The 20954-nt window shown below is 48.1% G+C and overlaps 1 protein-coding gene across 4 annotated transcripts in view; it reads right to left on the bottom strand.

Annotated features, from left to right (window-relative positions):
• Window positions 1–38: 38 nt before the first annotated feature.
• The window catches only part of VASH2 (vasohibin 2), a 39402-nt gene continuing 18486 nt past the window's right edge, over window positions 39–20954 (bottom strand). For 2 of the 4 annotated variants that reach the window (XM_019635539.1, XM_019635541.1), the window contains exons 5-7: window positions 15249–15630; window positions 13928–14043; window positions 39–2013 (exon numbers count right to left, since the gene is read on the bottom strand). In XM_019635539.1, coding sequence (XP_019491084.1) covers window positions 1941–2013; window positions 13928–14043; window positions 15249–15630 — 571 coding nt within the window. In that variant the 3' untranslated portion in view covers window positions 39–1940. Of the gene's footprint in view, window positions 2014–2612; window positions 2965–13927; window positions 14044–15248; window positions 15631–20954 lie in introns of those variants that run through there. The other 2 variants (XR_002123133.1, XM_019635540.1) reach the window with 2 other exon arrangements.

Here is a 20954-nt window from a genome sequence, read left to right on the forward strand (position 1 = left end):
GACTTATATTCATCTTTTGTTATTGGTATATATTGAGTGTTACAATTTTAATACAGCTTTTTCCCTTCTTAAAACGTGTATACATTTTTTTGGCTGTGTGTGTGTTTGTATCTGTTATATCTCAGAGAGAGGAATCAGTTTTGTTTTAGAATGAGAATGAAATGATTCACTGACTACTCCAAACATCTAAAGACATGTGGGCATGAGGCTACAAATGGGTTTGCCTTGTGAAGATATACAAAGATTAATTCATTTTAAACTCTACTAACTGATAATACTATTCTTGAAGAAAGCGACTAAGTTCAGAACTTTTACGCTGTGTTTTAATCTAATTGAGATGTACTTGCTCCTGTTCATGTAAAGGTCATTAGACTTCCTTCTTTTTTAAGAAAATAGTACTTTCCAGTAGTCATCTTTTTAGGGTAAAGTGAGCTCCTACGCACATGGCTGAAGGATGAAGTCCTGCTCTCCATGTCAGCCTCAGGTAAAGAATCTCAAGGAGCAGGTTCTTTTTTTACTCCCTTCCTAAAATCCCCTTCAGTCAAAGAAAGCCAGCAGGGAAGCATTAAGACTAAAGTAACACTTTTGTTGACTAGCAGACTTCACTTAAAATATATGTCTTTCGGGCTCATGAGTTGGCGTGGTTACTAAGATAGAACAAATGAAACAGGAGCTGTACTCGCTATTGCTAACAGACTTCGTATGCTGCTAGTTATTGTGTGGTCTGCAGCCAGAAGTTACACTTGAACAACCATATGCAGGCCACATCTTCATACTTGCTTCAGGGATTAAGTCACGCTATAAGGTGTAACATCGTACTTGAAGGCTTTTCCATTTAAAAAACAAGTTCCACTTCTCTAACTCATTGCATTTTCCAATACTAGTTCCTAACTGTTATGACGTGGTACTGAAAAGCAAGGTACTGAAAAATAATCACATTGTGCCACATTTGGTCTTAATATAAGACATCAGAACACGTCTAAGAACAGTGAGTCCTTCAGAATCAAGCCTGACTCAGGGTTGAAGCATCCGATGAAATGTGAACAGAAAGGTTATCTGTTTCTCAAGACCTACTGATTTGCCTTTCTGAGTGTGTTATTGTCAGAGGTTAATTGCAATACTGCTAAATTTTTTTTGCTAGAGTCTGCAAAGTTTAAATGTTAGTGACAGAACATAGACTAGCTTCTGAACGTGCTTTTTTTGTTTTGTTTTTGAAAGAACAAAAACTGCTGTCAGCAAATGCTTTAAGAAAGATTAAGAACTCCAAGATCCTGAAAATGATTTCCCGTATTGCCAAAAGAATTTCAGTGCTTTTTAGCAAAAACACTTGCATATAATACCTTAAATCTCATCACATGTATGCACCAGGAAAAAATTTCCAAACTTTGTGGAGATCCCCGTGGGAAATACTGGGGAAACAATACAAATAGAATATAAAAAAACAAAACACCATTAAGTTTGCATATCTGATGTCAAGATGCTGAGGTAATAGTGACTGCTTAAAAAAAAAAACCACCAATCTCTGCCTCTGTTATTGCTGCAAAAGACATTAACACTGATTGAGTTACCTTCGTATATCAAAAGTGGGAGGGAGGCTTTCATGAACATTTACTACTGGTGAGGCAGAATGTTCAAAGCAAGTAAAAGAATGTAAGTAAGTGGAAAAATACAGAACTACAGTTATGGTATCATCCTTTCTATCTGGAGTGATGGGGGCAGTCCTACCCCAGTGGGGTTGGTTTATGACTTGAGCCTTTTCCTAGTTGCCCCTTTGTGAATTTTCTCAAGTTGTTTCCGCCCACTCATTCTGTTTCCAAGAAAATCCTTCAAAATAAAATTCACAAGTTCTTAATAAATAGTGGAGTTCCTCCTGAAGACGCTGGGTAAAGTGCAGAAAGCAGCACCATAGAAGCCCTCTTGCTGGCTGGTGTATGGCTTGCCTAGATCCGGATTTGATAGCCCACTTCGTTCAAAGTGCTGAGGTCAGCCACCTTCTTCTCCGGCAGGGCAGGCCTAAGGGTGACAGACAAGGCGGTGCGGGGCAAGGGGAGAGATGGGGAAAGAACGGTTAGTCCTTCCAGGGGCCTCTACTCAGCTTAAGGAACATTGTAACAGGCTTTAGTCTAGAGTTCCAAACAATTTAGAGGCTGCTGAATGCGTTTGTTCAACTTGAAGCTGAATTTGGTCACACTGTTTGTTAACTTCTGAACCCCCAGTCCCTGTGAACTTCACAAGGATCTAAAAAGTCACATACACTACAGTACAACTAAAAATCTCAGTCAAATTCCCCTTGAAACCTTGGCTTCCTAGTGTCTGTCCCCTAGGGGAAGCCCAGCAGCTGCAACATCTCAGGCGACTCCCATTCTCCAGTTAAGTCTAGGTTATCTCCGAGAGAGATGACTACTCCAGACCTGAATGTACAAAATCAGGGTGACCCTTTTAGAATTCATCTGAAAAAGCACATCAATATGCAAAATCATTCAGTAGCAAAACATCTCTCTTCCCTGAACACATTTTCTTAAAGTGCGTTCCAATATACAACTACACCTAAACCTTATGTGTTCTCCCCACCCGCCCTGTGCCCTACTTTTAGAAAATCCAGTAGTCAAAAATTTACTTTTTCAAAGATTAAGCTTGAAGTACTCATCTGTATTCTCGGCTTTGGAAAAAGAGTCCATGGGGGTCATTTCCTAGAGCAATTAAAATATGATTTCCACACTATGTCTTATTGTAATTATGTAAGCATATTCCTCACCCAAATATAAATTACCGTTGTATTGGGTAGTGTTTTTAGCTGATGTTTTTAGGGCTCTGTGTGGCAGGGTCCATTGGTTGCCCCTCAACATCCGTTCTCCCCTTCTTCCTTAGTAAAGACACCTCTGATTTCTAGCTGGGCACAGAGCTGCCTAGAACACAAACTGTATTTCCCAGCCTCCCGGAAGCCGGACATGGCCTTGGACGAATCTGTAGCCAATGAGAATGAGGAGGAATTGTGGTGTTGTCAGTTAGCAGGACACCTCTTCAGATGACCACCGGCAGGTGCCTCTCTTTCTCTTCTTCCGTGCAGGAGTGATGGCTGGGGCTGGGCCCTGGAGGTGGCACACTAAAGAGGCAGAGCTCTAAAACGCCCCCACCACCTCTGTTGAGCTCTTTCACATTATGGTGAATCATGGGTGAGCCACAGCTTCAACTTAACCTTCCCCATGGCCAAAGTCAAGCCTAACTGGTACCATTTCCCTCCACTAACTCACTAACACAACGCAAATTCAGACACAGTGCTAGGAACAGTGGGTGGTGAGTGGGACTACGGGAGGTTAGTGTGTGGAGTAAGGACAACATGTTTCTAGCAAGTTCTCTATAATCCCACTCAGGATAAGCAACCACACCCTAAATGATGTCCAGAGACACTTCTAAGGGTCAGTCTTCTTCCCTGGCGCCGTTAGGACTCTTTAGATCTCCCACTGTCTCTGAAACTTAAGAGGTTCGAGTGCTTAACAAGAGCATCCCTTGTGCCATGGTCCTTGCAGCACCTACCGAGCCGCTCAGCCTAGCTCCTGAGCCTTCCTTCTCGTGCTTTCTTCCTGGCCTGGAACCTTCCTCAATGCCAAGTCTCACCTCTCCTCCTGAAACTCGTGCCTGCCCGTCACATATGCAAGCAATGCTGGTAAGACAATAGCTTAATATTGTCTTCAGGTCTTAGAAGGGACCTGCGCTGACCTATTTTCTCTCCCTCAGTCTTATGACCAACAGCACCTGCTGGAAAAGTCGGTGGCAGCAGGACAGGCTACGGGGACAAAAGCATACCCACTCAGCCCTATAATGTGGGTTTCCCCGGGACCACGGCAGCAACGAGCCACCTGCTCAGAAGCCATTTTTTTGGCCACTCCCCTGACTTCCTCCCTTTGGGCCCCTTCAGCCCTGAGGAACAGAATTTTCACATTTTTCATGGTTTGTGTGTCCCTAAAACTTCGCCCTTTCCCTTTACCCCTGTTCTGCTATTGGCACCCTTGGAAACGGGTGCCCTTTCACTCGTGGGTCTGGCCTCCGTTTTCTAAACCTTTCCTTAGCACTTCCACACCAGTTACCCTACGCCTCCAGGTGCTGAGAAGTCACCATTCTAAATAGCTTTTACTCGTTAGGCTTTACGATGTGCCAATCATTGTTCTAAGAGGGTTATGTGGATTAATCAATACCATAATTATGGGGTCGATACGATACTGTTCCTACCCATATAACAGAGAAAACAGGCACTGAAAGCTAGGGAACTTGCTCAAAGCCAATTCATATGCTTAGCAAATGATGCAGCCAGAGCTTGTCGCCAGAATCTAGAGCCCATGCCTTTAACCATGATGCAAACTGCCGCCTGTCCTCCTGCACTCCATGCGAAGGGTCCTCCTAATCACCTGAGGATGACACCGCATCCATTCCTGCCTCCACACCTGGGCTATGGAATGCTCTCCCCCATGTCTTCTTGTCACCCCTTCAAGGTCCAGCCCGAAGTTGCCACTTCCATGATGTATTTTCTGACTTCCTTCCCTCACAGCCCACTGCTCCTTGCTCGGTATGCCATGGCGTTTCTTTTTGTTCATCGGTTCAAGAATCCTACACCATCATAATCCTTGTGCCTGCCTCAGAGACTGAACAACCTGAGAACAGGATCAAGTGAATTTATCTATGACGCCACGGTCGAATATCCTGAATCTCTCAATAAGCTTTGCTCGAGTTCTCACTAACGTGTAAAGGGCTGATAAGGCTTCACTATGTTCCCTTTATCATGCGATATTTTTATTTTAACAGAGACAAAGTCCTAAGCCAGGAATTCAAGTCACCATGACAACATTCTAAGAATTAACGAGTAGGAAGAATATTGTTTGTTTGGTTTTTTTTCTGGCTAGAAGAGGCTTTAGCTAACCTCTGAAAGCCACTTGGGGAACCCGCCTACTTGGAAAGCTGAGTGTGGTTCTATAGTGACAGACAGCTTGAGGGTTTCCAGAGGAAAGGGCCTAGGCTGTCGCCCTGTATCCCAGCCCATCCACCGCCCCCCAGGACCTAGGGGAGGAGAAAAAACGTCCAACGCTGGCAGGAAATGAGTTAAACTGAGATTGCTGATGAGCTGCCTGGAAGATGAAACCTTCCGCTTCACAGCCACACTGGCTGCCGTTTCCTGGCCTGGCAAAGGGCAGAAGTGGGTTATCACAGCATGCCACCTGCCTGTGGGGCCCAGCCAGAAACCCTGTTCAGTCCTTGCCAGCCTCTCGGAGGGCCAGAGCTGGGTGAGCTATTGTGTGGGCAGAGGCCTCTTCCAAGGGCTCCCCGGGCTATAATTAGAGTGTTGCAAAGGGATTTATTTTTCAGAAACACAAGCACCAGGATGATGAGTCAGCCGGGTCTGCACTTGCCCAGAACCTCTCATCAGATCTAGGGTCATATTTTAAACTGAACAATATATTTCTCAAAACCCGTCCCCAGTCCAAATAAGGGTTTTCCTTTGAAAAGTCTCTCAGGCCACCTTCTGTTTTAGGGGAAGAGGGATCCCTAGGAGACTTTCTTTTGATGCACTCTGTGGAAGGAAGGAGGGGACACACAAATGGATAAGCCCTGCCTCATCTGTTGTCACATCAACATATCCAGGAGGAACTAGGGTGACTACTTGGTGGTCTGATCCTAACTCTACCCTGAACCCCAACCTCCCTGAACCCTGCATTCCAGGGTCAGCTGTGACAGAGGCTGTTGGGGGGGCGGGTTCCACAGAGAAGGTATTCTGTGGGAAATACTCCTAGTGTTCACCACCGCCCCCTAAACTGATAGTTCGGGGAGAGTGGACCATCTTCTATGTGTGCCAGGCAACACATCAAGTCTTGCACACAGCCTGAGGCAGCCTCAGTGCCAAGGAAGAGCTCAGCTGGACTGGATGTTGGCGTCAGGGAAGCCACAAGAAGCCTCAGAGCCAGAAAGTGATGGCAGCATGTTGGGGACCAAAGTGGGGACAACATCACATCCTGGGGCTGAGCATATAAGTTGGTATGTGTCTGTGTGAGGCTGGGTTTAAGAAAAGCAGCAGTAGTGGAAGGAAAGCCTACAGGGTTCCCCCTAAACCACAGTCCACTTTCTGTTCCTCTGACCAAGGGCTGTGTTGGGGGCATCTCCTCCCCTCACTTCTCAACGCCCCCCACCTCCTCTCCTCAGCTGCTGTTGGGCAGGATGGGTCAGAGGGCCTGAGTGGCAGCCGGACAGCAGGGCTCCTGGAACTTGCTTGCTACTCACTCACTCACAAGAATTTATTGAGCAACAGTTTGTGCCAAGAACCTTCTAGGTCTTGGGGTTACCAAGACAAAGAGTAGTTCCTGCTCTCAGTGGAGCCAAAACCCATCCCCTTTCTTCTGATGCAAAGTTACCTCTTGGTTCTCCCCTTTGAGTGTGAGGTTCTTCAGGGGCATAACCCAAGAATGCCCATTTAGGGCTGCCTGCCTGATGGGGGCGCCCAGGCCACCAGTCAGTCCATCCATGCTTCTAGCTCCTGCCCCTTCGCGTGGGGGTACACATGCCCATGTGTTTACACGCACTCACCCTCGCACACACAGACCAGACACACTTGGGCTGTATTCTTTGTGGACTCAGGATTCTAGAAAGGGACACATAGTAAATGTGCAACTCTACCATTAACCTCTTACTCTGTAAAGAACGTGGAACAGATGAAATCTGTGGTGTTGACCCAGCATTTACAAGTTTAACCGGGTACCCCAGGCCCTGCTTTCTTGTCTAGTCTGGCAGGCATCAGGGCAGGCCAGGCCCGGATTTAGGATGTATGGCTGATCTGGGTGGGCCTCAGCTGGAGGAACGCTGGGGTAGGGAAGCGGTTCCTTCACACCTGTCACCCTCATTCAAGGCCAGTCGTGTTCCTCACTCACATTCCTCACTTCCCAGGGCCGCAGGCCCCCCTGCTGGCAGCAGACAGGGCAGACAGCTGAACGTGCTCTGTAAACAGGCCTCAGCTGAGAGAGATTTGGCTCTGAAGAGACTCTCCAGCCCTTCGCCCTTTCCTTCAGGCTTCCCCAGGCAGGAGACTCTGGCCAGAGACGGAGCCACAGGCCACTATTTGAGATTCCAGGGCACACCTTCAGGGCTCTGATTTCACCTCTCCTCTCCCGTGGCAGAACCCCTCTAGGAAGCCCAACTCTGACTATCAACAAGAGTCAGCTCTGGATGCCCTGGGCTCCCTCTGCCTGAGGTCTCTCCTGATAAGGCCCCTCACTCCATCTTGGTTTCTCCAAGCATCCCTAGGGGCCCTGGCCCACGTGAAATCCCAGGGGGAACTAGGCTGGGCATTCCTTTGGGTTGGAAACCACTTTCTCTGGGCTTCTGGAAAGAAACTCTATATCTAATCTTGGAGGTTTTACATTCCCTCCACAGCCTTTCTAGTTTTTTTTTTCTCTTTCTCTCTCTTTTTCTTTTTTTTGTTCCCCCTTTATTTTCCATGCTAAGGAAATTTTCTCCTTTCAACCCTTGGGGATATTTTCTCATTTGGGATCTAAAGACAATGACTTCTTGGGCCCTATTCAAAGTATCTTCAATGTGGTGAGAATGTGGAAACAAACTGATTCATGACTTCATTAAACAGCACCAGACTTCGCCCTCACTCAACCAGATGCCTGGAGGTATCTTTCTGATCCTTCATGACAACATGGAGCAGGAATGCCATTGTCCGGCTTGTGGCTCAGCAGTGAAAGGGGACCTTATCTTAAGGTAGGGCTTAGCAACCCCTGCAACTCTGAGGGTGTCCGGCAGGGTGAACAACGCCCACTAGAGCCACGACCTGCCATAGAGATTGTAACATTATGATTTATAATAAGAAATATATCATTTGGACTTCATCCCACTTCCTACATGATAAGAGCCCTAGGAGCATCTTTCATTGTAATGTGACTGAGTAAACTCCTGGATGGGGGCTGGTCACCAGAAAGACCAAGCCATGATTAGAAGCTTGGAATTTTCAGCACCACTCGCCCGTTCTCTTAGGAAGGAGAAGGGCTGAAAATGGAGTTAATTATCGATCATGCGTTTGTGATGAAGCCTCCACAAAAATCCCGAAAGTACGGGATTCAGAGAGCTTCCAGGCTCAGGAGCACATCATGGTCAGAGGGCGATGCACCCAACTTTATGGGGACAAAAGTTCTCCTGCACTTGGGACCCTCCAAGGTCCCGCCCTATGTATCTTTTAATCTGGCTGTTCATTTGCATCCTTTATCATATCCTTTAGTAAACTGGTAAACTTGAGTGTTTTCCTGAATTCTGTGAGCTGCTCTAGCACATTAATTGAACCTGAGATGGGGGTCATTGGGACCTCTGATCCACAGCCAGTCGGTCAGAAGCACTGGGGACAAACTGGTGCTTTCGACTGGCCTCTGAAGTGGGGACAAGGGGAAGCAGTCTTGTAGACCTGGGCCCTTCACCTGTGGGATCTGATGCTATCTTCTGGCAGACAATGTCAGAACTGAATCAAATTATAGGACACCAAGCTAGGGTCGCAGAGAATGGCTTGGTGTGGGGAGAGAAACCGCCACGTATTTGGTGACCAGCCGTGTCAGAGATGAAGTGTTCTGTATGAATAACGAAGGAGACACATAAGAGAGAAACTCTAGGAAGAACTGTGGGGTTTTCCCTGACACAGAAAGACAAAAACTGGGTTTTTCCATACAGAGAGAGAGAACGAAAAAGGCAAATCAAAGAAGAAGAAGAAAAGAGGAGAGGAATCATGAGCAGCAAAGAAGAATGGACGAGGGACAAAGAAAAACAGGAACCTGACGGGAGAGAAGGCAGAGGTTGTCATGCGTCCTCAAGGACTCTCGCCCCAATTTAGAAGAATGTTCCACATGGTCACTCCAATGGGTATGAGCTGTTGTCATGCTAACACAGGCAGTCCAGCCAGAAAACCACTGTCCGCTCATCCCCACTCTCCCAGGTTCAGGTCACAGGCAGCAAGTCAAGGGCCCTAGGGTGTCAGAGATGCAAAGGACCCCGGAGGGCACTTGTGGTTCTCAGTGGGTAGCATTTTAGGCAGAACAGTTCTTCACTGGGGAGGACGGTCCTGAGCATCATAGGACATTGACCATCCCTGGCCCCCAGGCCCTGGTGGGGAGCACCCTCTTCACTTCCCCTCCCGCCGCATTTCTAACCCTTCTCTCCCAGAGGGTATCCTGGCCCCTGTTGAGAACCACTGTGACCGCCCCTCAGTGAAGAAAGAGCTACAAGGGGAGTGAGGAGAGGAACCGAGAAGGAAGAGGTTTGTTTAAGTTCACAGAAGACCTTTGAAACATGGATCTCAGCCTCCATCTCCCTGTCTCTTTAAGAGCCACAGGGAACAACTCTACTGCTGTGTGTGTGGAAGGTGCTTTAAACACTCCTTGGGGAGCAGAGTATGAGAAAGGACTGGTGGGTGGAGGGTGGGGGAGTCCCTGTTTCCCTTTTGAAACTTTGTCTCAGCTGCTGCTAGTGCAGCCATTGCTACGTGCCCTCCCACTCAGCTGACTCTTTTGTCAACCCAGTGACACTGATCCTCCTTTCCAGAAGGATTATGCAGACAAGTGCAAAAATGGAGAGGAATGTAGGGCTGGAAGTCGCTCCAGGTGTAGGGAGGAGGGGGAACGGGGCTATAAAGCCACTAAAATTATCCACACAGATGGACTAGGACCCCACAGCTGATCGGCCTCTTGCCTGGTATGGTCATTTTCCACCCTCTGGGCCACTCCTAAGCTTCACTATGGCACCCAACACATTTAGAAATGACTTGATGGCCTTATGTCATGCTGAAATAATAGCACAGTGACAGAGTCACCAAACTCTTCCGAGTCCTGACCATCCTATGGTAGGGTTCCCAGTTTGGTGAAGTTATTGGGTCGTAATCAGATTGGTTCCTTTCTCGCTTCCTTGCACAAAGCAAGCTTACCTGCTTGGTGAAGGCCATAGGCAGAAGCCAAAGAGCTGCTTTTCTCCAGACACACCTCTGGGAACCAGGGTGCCCGGGGTTCTGGTGAGGAGCCATGGCAGCGGCAGGGATCTGGACAGGGAGGGAGGGGCTTGTGGACCCCACCTCTCTCAGGCCTTCATTTCACTCTCACTTCCTCATCTCTCTTCCAACATGGCAGCCCCTGTAATCCCTTACCCAGCCCTGCAGCTCAGAAGTCAGGGTGTAGAAGGACTTAGGGAGAGGATCTTCTCTCTTGTCACACCTCAATCCATTCTGAAACTTCGGCCAAGGTATTTGCTGTCTAGATTCCCTTCCCGGCCTCCAAGCATGGGGAAAAGAGAAAAGAGGTGGCGAAGGCTTCCGTCACCAAGAATAACCACGGTCTTGCTGGATTGGCTCATATAAAACTGGCCACAGGAACCCACAAGCCACCTGGGCTCCCTCGATGGTCAGTCTTCCAAGGCTAACTGGTTGTAGTTGTGAAAAAAACTCTCCAGGTTCTGACCCACTGGGAGGAGTGTATGAAGAGCCCTTGGAATTAGGGCTTCGCCCAGGAGAGAGGGCTGTGGGGACAGGACATGGGTCTGCAGGGTTTAGGGGCTGGTGGCAGCCACACTTTACCATTTTGGAAAAGGTAATGTGTTCAGTGAAGCCATCGCCTTGGTGTTCCTGGGGTCTCCCGCTGGGCACGGAGGGAGGAGGGGGCTGGAAGGGAATCCCCATCTTTCTGCAGGTCTTCCTTCCCGACCCCTCTGGTGACTACTGCCCTCTCCCTAGTCTTGCTCCCTATTGTCAGGCCCACTCCCACACTTCAGGTGGGTAAGCGGGGAGAGGGCGAGTGGGGCCTAACACTGGAAAGTGGATTTGCACTCACAACTGTGGCAGTCTAACAGCTGTCCTCTGCAGGCTCAGGCGTGGACCCTTGCCTTGGCTGCATGACAAAGTAGCCAGAGGTCAGGCTACGGGCACGGCCTAGGGGAGGACTGAGAACTGGGTTTCTCTATCTGGCCCCCAGGAGAAAGGGCAGTTGGGTTCCTCCCAGAGTGACTTCAGTGGGACCCAAAGCCAGGGCCAGGCCAGGGTCACACCCTCGAACTTCACCTCTGTAACCTCATTACCCAGAGGCCCAGGCAGGACTGGGCACGGCTGAGCCGCTGAATCACTCGATGGCCTCATCTTCCCCTCTCAGCAGACCCTGTATTTTCATCTTAACATTCTGTTAGTTTTTAAGGCCAACCCTTAGTTCTCCCAAACTGACTGATCAAATGGTAGATCTCCAAGTCTGGTCCCTGGACCAGCCCCATCGGCACCACTTGGGGAACTTGTTAGAACAGCATGTTCTCAGACCCTATCCAGGTCTGCTGAATCAGAAACACCAGGGGAGGCCCCCCACCAATCTGTTTTGACAAGCCCTACGGGTCTTTCTACGCATGCCCAAGGGTGACAGGACCCTTCTCTCTATCTTCAGCCGGGCCCTTGTGCTGTGTGCAGCCCTTTCTTCATCCTGTACTGATAACCCACCCTCTTCCTCGCTCCCACTGGGTGACTAGGCCTCCTTCACTGGCAGGATAAAAGCCATTTGATGTATAGTCCATCCACTTCTCCCTCGGCCACCTTAAACGCTCCCTCATTCCCCCCTTTCCTTTGCTCCTACCCTCTCAACAGCGGTCTTCCGCAGGCACAGGCATGCACTGCACACTCCTGATCCAGCCCTTCTCTGATTATTCCTTTCCAATCTCCTGTTCTGGTTCTTCTTTCTCTGGCCTACTTAGGGCCTTGATTTCACTTCTTTTTCTCTTCTCATTCTCCTCACAAACTTCTCCAGCTATTGTTTCAGCTGTCACTTCTAAGTAGATGGTTCTAATATTATCCCTATTCCCCAACTTCCCCCAACTCCAGACCTGCACTTTTCAGCAGCTTCTAGGACATGCCCCCCGGATGCCTAAGAAGCACCTCAAATTCCACGGTCCAGCTTCAAACTCACCTTCTTCCTCCACTCTTCTCAAAGCACCACCACCACCTAGCTTATCATCCTGACTTTTGTCTGCACAACCAGTTTCTAAGATCTTATCGGCTTTATCATCCCTCGGCAATCATGGTAACCTTCTCTGGTTAAAAACTTAACATGCCTTGGGCTGCAAAGTTCCTGAGGATCCAAGTAAAATGGATCCAATAGGAATCATCTTAAAAAACAACAGCTGACATCCATTCTGTGTCTAAATCAGTCAGGTAGAATACTTAGGGTTTCAAGTACTCTGCGGTCGAGTCTAGAGGAAAGTGAAGGACTTTGTGGACTGCTCAACATTTGCTGAAGATTGGGAGCTCCTAAGAGAAGGACTCAACCCTCCCTGGGCAGAGACGATAACAAATCAGATTAAAGGGCCTCCCTCTCCTGCTTCGTGAGTAATCAGACTCCTATTTCTGGGTCACTCACTCTATGGGAAGGGTTCACATGTTCATAGTCCTCTGAACAACTGCTACTTTGTTCAGTGAAAGCAATGAAAGAATGGATGTTTGAATCCGAAAGGAGGAGAGACAGGGCTAGAATCAGGGTCAAGGGTAAGCGTGGTGGTCAGCATCAGGGGCACGATTAGGGTCAGAGGCCATGTATGAAATGTTTGAAGCCATCCTGCTTCCTAAAAGGACAAACCGATGATGAAACCATCCTGATCTCCAGCGTCCCCTGCTATAGGCCCACCCAACCCTCCCTCCACTTTGTCATTCCTCCCCTTTCAAATCCTGGACTCCAGTCATTTTAGCCAAGGCCTTCCTGGCTGTCAATGCTGAACCCTGGGGTTGGCAGAAGGAAGCAGAATGAAGACACACCAGGAACCTTCCTTGGCACTGACAATACTTCGTCTTGTCCAGTTCTTCCAAAGACAGATCCAACAGCCCTCTTCCCCACCACCTTCCCAGAGTCAGGGGAGCTGGGCTCTAGCCCCATTTCCATCACTGACCAGCTATAAATTCAGTACAAATAACAACCTTGTTTTGTACTCTGGTTTCTTCACTGGACAATGAAAATTGTAAAACTCTGCCTGCTTCCTCTACAGGATTGATGGGACAATAATTAACAAATCCCTCTCATCACCCCTTCTAACTTACTCCTGACCACCACTTGTGAGATAGGCAGGGAAAGCATTTTCATCTTCTTAGTCACATGAGGAAACAAGGGCTCCCAAAGGATTTTCCCAGGCCACTCAACCTGGACCTCTGTGCACTGTGCCACGTGGTCCCAGCATGGTCAGGACCGCACATGCCACAGCATGCTGCTGTTATTAATAAAAGTAGTATTTTTTTCCCAGTGTAATTATGGCCCAAATATTTGCCAGTGGATTATCACTGGGTACTTTGGGCATCCTTAGCATCTGCAATCTGTCATTTCTTAAGTGGGCCATTCTGACCTACGAAGTAGGTATGGAATCACTAGCCTCAGGGCTAAAACAGGGGAGGGTAGAGTCGGCCAAGGACAAGGATGAGCCTGAGAGTATTTCTGATGCCACCATCCACGAAGGGCAATCACACTGAGTGCTATAGAGTTTCAGGAAAAGTTAATCAATTCTAACAATCCATTTTGGAGGTGAGAGGACTTATGCCCCAAAAGGTTTCATGACATGCCTAAGGTCACATAGCTCATCAGTAGCTGAGCTGGCTCCTGACCCAGTTTTCGAATTCTAAGTTCAGTGCTCCTTCCAGACTGCCAGGATTTCGGGCTATTCTCTATCTCACACTGTCTGGGGCTTATCCCTCCAACTATGTCTACAACTCAGTCAGTAGAGTAAGAGGAATGGGGGTGATGTGCATGGTGGGTCCTTTTCCGGAAGAGATGTCCCCTGAGTGAAGGGCAGTCCTCTTGGAGAGGACCGTCTGGTTCAAATGACAAGCCCAGGACACAGCTTTGTCCCCAAGGGCCAGGACAACTCCACAGATATGTGTGTGGGGCCTTGAGGAAATACTACTCACGACTTGTCTCGCCTGCCGAGCCGTCTCGGGGGGCTTGCCTGTCTCCTTCGGGGGGACAAGGATTTTCCCCGACTTCTCACTTGGGTTGGAGAGTGGGCACTTGCAGGTTTCAGGATCTGAAGAAGATATGAGGAGTTACCACACAGGCCCCGCCCTCCTGTCTTCCTACAGCCCAGCATCCCAGCCCCAGCCCATTCACGATCCCATGGTTAAGAAGGCCCTGAGTTGGATGACTTCCGGGAGGAGGTCTGAGACACAGAGTTCCTCTCTCGTTCTGCACTGGAGAGAAGCAAAGGCGCTACTTCCCAGGAGATGATATGATTACACTGCACCCCCTTTTTCCACGGCACAGAGGAGCAGAGCCCAGTGCCTCCGCCTCCCGGGGCTGTGTTTAGTTGCTCAGCAAGTTCCTCTCTCGTGAGAGCAGAGTCCCAGCTACATTGCCCCAGAAACCAGCCTGTTCTTCCTGACTCTCCCAACCACACACGCACAGAGTGGTTTCAATTAATCAAGAATCTCCACTCCAAGTCCCACAGAGTGAAGATGACAAGTCCCCATGTGCTAAACACGAGAGAGCCTGAATTCAGATAATCCTTTTCCCCTGTGGTCTTCAGTGTCTGCACAGGCTTTCTCTCCGTGACTCTACAAGCCCTGGAGGGACAAGGACAAGCAGGCATGTCATCTCGGAAGTGACATGGTAGAAAGAAGAAGGGCTTTATGAGTAGAGTTGATATAAAGTCAGCACAGTGCATGCTCCTTTGTTTGCTTTTGTGACACCAGATCAGAATTTTTTGCCAAAGGGCTTTGCAACTCATAAAGCAAAGCAGAGATATAATGTGACTCTGAAATAGGTTATAAAGCAGGGTGACCCATTCATCCTGGTTTGCCCGGGACCTTCCTGGTTTTAAAGACTGAAAATCTCATGTCCTGGGAAAGCCTTCAGTTTCAGAAAAACTGAGATGATTGGCCACTCTATTACACAGACAAGACAGAACTAGAGCCTTAGTAGAAAATGACTGACATTTTAGATTGATTTCATGGAAGGAATCGCAGGCCAAGATGTTGCTTTAACTATAACATCTAAGTGGAGTTGAGCTCTGGTTTTTGAAGTAGTATTTGCAAAGAGAGACTTTAATCGTCCATGTCAAATAGCAAGTGACTTATCTTTTTTTGTTTTCAGAGTAGCTACCAAGCAAGATAACCTCAAAGAAACTTTTGACCATCCCAAAACTATGGTGCACGGGGCAAGAGGAAGAGAGGAAGAGAGGGGGAGAACGGATAAAGAACTCTTGCATCGCTCATTTGCCTTCCCAGCACCTACCTTCATTCTCAAGTCCCTGGCATATTTCTCCAGCTCCTTCCGTATGTCAGCCCTCAGCATCTTTGAGACATTGAGGACCAGCTGTTTCCACTCAATGGGCTGGAAGCTATGAGGCTCATGGGGGACGTACAGCCCAATTTTGACCTTCTTGACTGTGTGCAGGTATTTCTTGTAGGAGTCTTCAAAGTCAAAGATAAGGTCACTCAGAGTCCTAAAGGTCAACGGCTTGTCCATCAGCTCAGCCCTTCGGCTCATGCCCAGTGAGCCATAGCGGCCATTGCAGTAAATCCCCAGCACAACATGGTGAAAGTAGTTTCCTGAGAAGTAGGTTTTAAAGCTGATGGGGAATCGCTCGATGGAAGGCTGTCCATTGGTTAAGTATCTTAGACAATCTGAGTTAAGGAAGAGAAAGGAGGCCTTGAAAATTCAGAGCCCGGATTCCCAGGAAGGGCAAGGAGCCCAAACAGTCGGTGAGTCCATCCCTGCGCCTCTGAGCAGGACCACAGGTAACCTTCACAGGTAACTTTTTATAAGTGAGTCTTATAAAGGACTCACTTGATTATCTTGGAGTACCTAGTAGTATATGACGCAAACCAAAATCAAATTAACATGGGACAAAGAGGAAAAACTTGCTATCTTCTTTAGTACTTAAATAAATGTAAAACAAAACAATAACAAGGTACTTTCTCCTCCCTAGGTTTTCTACATGGATGATAAGCTATTAATGGTTTTTCTTTTTTCAATACAATCAGAATGACATGCTCAGATGTTAATTCTGGCTGGAGTACATGGGACAGACCAGGAATTAAAGGCCTCTGCAGTGGTTCAGGGGAGAAATGACAAACAGAATCCAGGCAAGGCAATGGAGATGTAGAAGAGACAGGCCGCCTGATTATCTAGATCAGGGGTCAGCAAACTGCGGCTCCTGAGCCACGTGCGGTTCTTTGGGTACGTACATGTGGCTCTGAAGTAAAATTGAAAATGAAAATAAAACTATCATAGTTCCATTGATAAAATTTTTAAAGGATATTATTCATGTAATGGTGATTTCATTTGTTTTATGGCTCTCGAATAATTTTTCAATTGTTGTGAGGGACAGGACTGGCTCTTCCGTCTCAAAAGTTTGCCGACCCCTGATCTAGATGGCAAGGGACAGAAAGGTGTCAGAATGGCTCATACGTGTACCTCATCTGCCCCTCTCCTTGACCCCGTCACAGCCATGGCAGTAGCTTTGGGTACCTCCCAGAAAACTGGCTGCAACGCCTCAGGCTCCCCTCAGTCCCCAACCCACTTGGCATCACAGCTCAGTTCTCTCCACATATTGGCCCATGTGGATGGAGTAACCGAGCCCCTGGCTATAACCTCAGTTTAGGCCCAGTAACCCTACAGGGCGCAGCTTCAAGTAACTGCTCCACTGACTCCACATCCTGGGATGATGGACAAGAGGCACCTATCCTCAAGTCCATCTCGAAGTGTCTGGACAGCCCTGGCAAGGCACGGGCACCCAAGGACCCAGCTTTTCTGGAGAGGGATAGTGGAAACTCATAAAGTCACTCCTCTGCTGAAAATCTCGGTGACGCCAGAGTGTCCCTAAATAATAATCCAGGTGCTTAACACGGTGGCTCGTGCACTGTAAGTGCTCGGCAAGTGGGTCTAGTTTTCCGTTCTGAGAATTTGTCTTCACCATTTCTTGTCCCCACTCCAACTTACCTTCCACACAGTGACCTGAATGACCCACTTAAGCCAAAACTTGGTACATATCACTCTTCTGCTTAAGTTTTCAGTGTCTGTCATCTTCTCCAGGACTTGAGCCAAATCCCTTAGCGAAGTCCTGCCATGATTTTGGTCCCTGCCCGTCGTTTCTTTGTAGTCTCATCCCTCTCCTCCCCCACAACACACACCCTGGGCTAGCCCCCGACCCATGACATTTTTTAAGACTACACCCTGAGACCAGATCTATACCCATTGCCCTCTGCATACATACTCCCCCATAACATGAAGTTAAATATAATTGAAAAATTTAAATGACTTTGAAATGGCCTTTATATTACAAAGCTATGAGACCAAAGTGATCTATGAAACTTTCAAAAATATGCCACTAAACACACTCTATACTACATCATGTCCCTTCTTTTATGGCTTCACTCACACATCAGCCTTACAGTGCAGGGGACTCACACCTGGCAGAGATATTTGGTGTCTCCTAAGAATCATTAGTGATAGGGATGCCGTGGGCTCACACAGGCTGCACTCTGAATGGAACAGCCTCACTGTTATCCCCTCCCCCTTCCTGGGTGTGATAACCTTCCTTGAACTTCCTTATCCAGGTTTAGGCATTCCACCCCACCCCCACCCCATACGAACTCCCATAGCACTGGGTGCTAAATCAGCCAACATTCTGTTTGTTTGTATCCTGTGAGGGCAGGGGTTGTGTTGTGCATCCTGGTATCCCTGGGCATAGCATGGGCCTCGCACACAGAAAGGCTTGGTTAATGCTTGCTGAAAGCAGGAACTTAAGATTGTGAGGATACATATCCTTACACTTAAAAGGACTGCACTCAATGGAGGGCTAATCCTGGTACCCTTGATAGAAAGAAGCTGACAGAACTCCGCCCCAGCCCTGAAGTCAGCCTTGTCCTCTGCCCTCAATTTAATAACAGAGGGCTCCTCTCTACAAAAATGGTTACCTGCTTTCTCTTCACTTGATCATGTGAGATTCACTGGCAGTCAGGGAGTGAAATCACATCCTTCTGAGTCCTCTTACATAAATGCTTTCTTGCTTTCTGGGACGCGTTCTCTGGGGCTGGAATAAGGGCATTCCTTAGTGGCTTAAGTCGGTGCAACAAACACTTACTAAGCGAGTAGCTTCTGTTCCAGATGGGCTTGCTGGGCAGGGCTGGGGAGCTAAAGAACACAGACTTTCTCCAGAAATCTGGTGGGAAGACAGACTCAAAACAGATACAGTATCATCGGTATGCCAGTTCCTCAAAAAATTAAACATAGAATTACCACAGGATCCAGCAATTCCACTTCTGAGTAGGTACCCCAAAGAATTAAAAGCGAGGGACTCACAGAGATATTTGTATACCCATGTTCACAGCTACATTGATCACTATAGCCAAAAGATGGAAACAACCCAAGTGTCCATGGATGGATGAATGGATAAACAAATGTGGTTTATACATACAATGGATTATTATTTGGCCTTAAGTAAGAAGAGAATTCTGACACATGCTACGACATGGATGACTCTTGAGGACATTATGCTAAGTGAAATGAGTCAGTCACAAAAGGACAAATACTATTGGGTTGTCGGAACAGTCATGACATATTTTTTTCTATGTTTTTTGTTGCAAAAATGCATCATGACTTTTCCGACAACCCAATATATAATTCCACTTTATGAGGTACCGGAGTTATCAAATTCATAGAGACAAAATAGAATGGTGGTTGCGAAGGGCTGAGGACAGGGCGGGAATGGGAGTTAGTGTTTAATGGGTGTGGTGTTTCAGTTGGGGAAGATAAAGTTCTCTAGATGGATGGTGGCTATGGCTGCACAACAAATGTGAATGGTCTCAATGCCACTGAAGTATACACTTTAAAATAGTTAAAATGGTCAATTTATGTTATGAATCTTTTACCACATTTTTTTTCAAACCCTTATTTGCAATATATGTAGGTTGAGTCATTACGCTATACACCGTCAACTTATACAATGCCATATGTCAGTTATATCTCAATAAAACTGAGAGAAAAAAAACCAAAATGTGATGTGTGCTGTAAGAGAGACAAGTCCAGTGACCACAGGGAGAGCAGAGAGGAAGCCCTAAAATTAGTCTTACGGAGAAGTGGGAGTGGGGGAAGGACTGGAGAGGCCACCAGTCCATTCTGTCACAAGTCACCAGTCTCTAGGATGTGTTCCATCATTATGGCCATCTGTAAAGCCCTGGGACCTGGAACAACTAGGAACCAAGGAGGGGACAAGGAAGGGGGGATGAGGACAGAGGAGTAGCCTGAACTCTAGGGAAGAGAGAGCAGCAGGGCCCCAAGCTCCTGGTAGATCTGCCCAGCACCCAGCCAGCCGGGTATATGCCTAACCCACCTCTACTAACAAACCTGTTACTTGAATGAACCATCATATTTTATTACCAGGATTAAGCTCCACCAACAGTGAGGGCCTCAAAAGAGCAGCCATGATTTGGAAGATAATTGGAACCAAAGGTTTATCCCTCCAGTATGCATGAGAAAGTGTGCACACATGCTCAAGCAAGATCAAAAGCAGAGGCTCTTCAAGAATGAATCCCAGAGAGACATCCAAGATGGCGGAGCAGAAAAACACTGTGACTGCCTCCTTCTGCGAACACATTAAAATTACAAGTAAATTATAGAGCAATCAACCTGGAGCACCATCTGAAGACTAGCGGAACAGAGTTTTATAACTAAGAATATAAAGAAGCCACATCAAGGGCCGTCCGAGTGGCACGATGGTTAAGAACTGGCTTGGGACGCCAGAGGGCCCCGGTTCGGATCCCACATATGAGGGCCAGTGACACTGCCCTCCACAGCTAAGATGCTGAACAACAGCTCAACCTGGAGCTGGGCTGCAGTGAGTCGCTGGCGATGGCATAGGCTGCGGCCCCTGTGGCAGTGGGTTGCCATGGGCTACCATATGTAGCCAGCAGCCGCGGTGAGCGGCAGTCCAGAAGCCGGCGACTGATCTGCTTCACCCGGGAAGAGCACAATGATGGTGCCAACTTGGGCCAGTGAAGCAACATCCTCCACAATTAAACTGAAGAACAAAACAATAGCAACTTGTCTGTTCCCCTTCCCCCAATTCCCCAGCACAGTTCCCATCCCCCAATTCCCCAATAAAAATCTTTAAAAAAAAAAAAAGAAGCCACATCAAGACGGGTAGGAGGGATGGAGATGTGAAAAGGGCCAGCCCCAAACTTCCGTGTGGCGGCTGAGAATCAGGAGGGCCATCTCGGCTGTGGAGGTTCAACCTAGAGGAGCAAAGGGTCCCAGCCCCACACCCGCCTCCCCAGCCTGGAAGAGGAGCCCTCACATCTGGCTGTGAAAAACAGTGGGGAGTCCAACCATTCCGGGTGGGAGAGAAGGCTGCAGGAAACCCAGACAACCTCTTAAATGGCCCACATACAGACTCACTCACTGGCAGGCACTTACCATGGGCTCTGGTGGAGGAACAGTGCCTCGGGGGCATCAGAGGTATCCTGGGGGGAGGGGGCGTGACTGAGGTATTTGGCCTCAGGGGGAGGCCTGGAGGACAGCTGCCATTTTTGCTGTGAGGGGGCCTCCTCCCATATAGACAGCAAGCAGGCACCATCTTTCCTGTGTTAAGCCCGCCCCCTATAGCCAAATCTGAATCTGATTGACCTGGTGAGCTCTGCTGCTCCACCCTGCTGACTCACTGGGACCCTACCCCACCCAACTTCCCCAGTGCCAGAGGCACTTCATTAGCAAGCAGCCAGTCCCGCCCATATTGCACTCCTTTTGAGAAAACTACTGGAGTCCACAGGCCCCAGGCGGGCAGGGACTGTCTCAGTGTGCTCTGAGACTTTTGCTGAGTAGCTCCAGGCTCAGCACTGGCACCAAACCAGAGTCTACAATAACCTGGTGACCACAACTCTTCCCACTATAGTTGCTCCCTGAGACCCTGACTCAATCAACTCACATACCACAAGAGGC

The sequence above is a fragment of the Hipposideros armiger genome, unplaced genomic scaffold (assembly GCF_001890085.2).
Source record: "Hipposideros armiger isolate ML-2016 unplaced genomic scaffold, ASM189008v1 scaffold_22, whole genome shotgun sequence".
Lineage (NCBI taxonomy): Eukaryota > Metazoa > Chordata > Mammalia > Chiroptera > Hipposideridae > Hipposideros > Hipposideros armiger.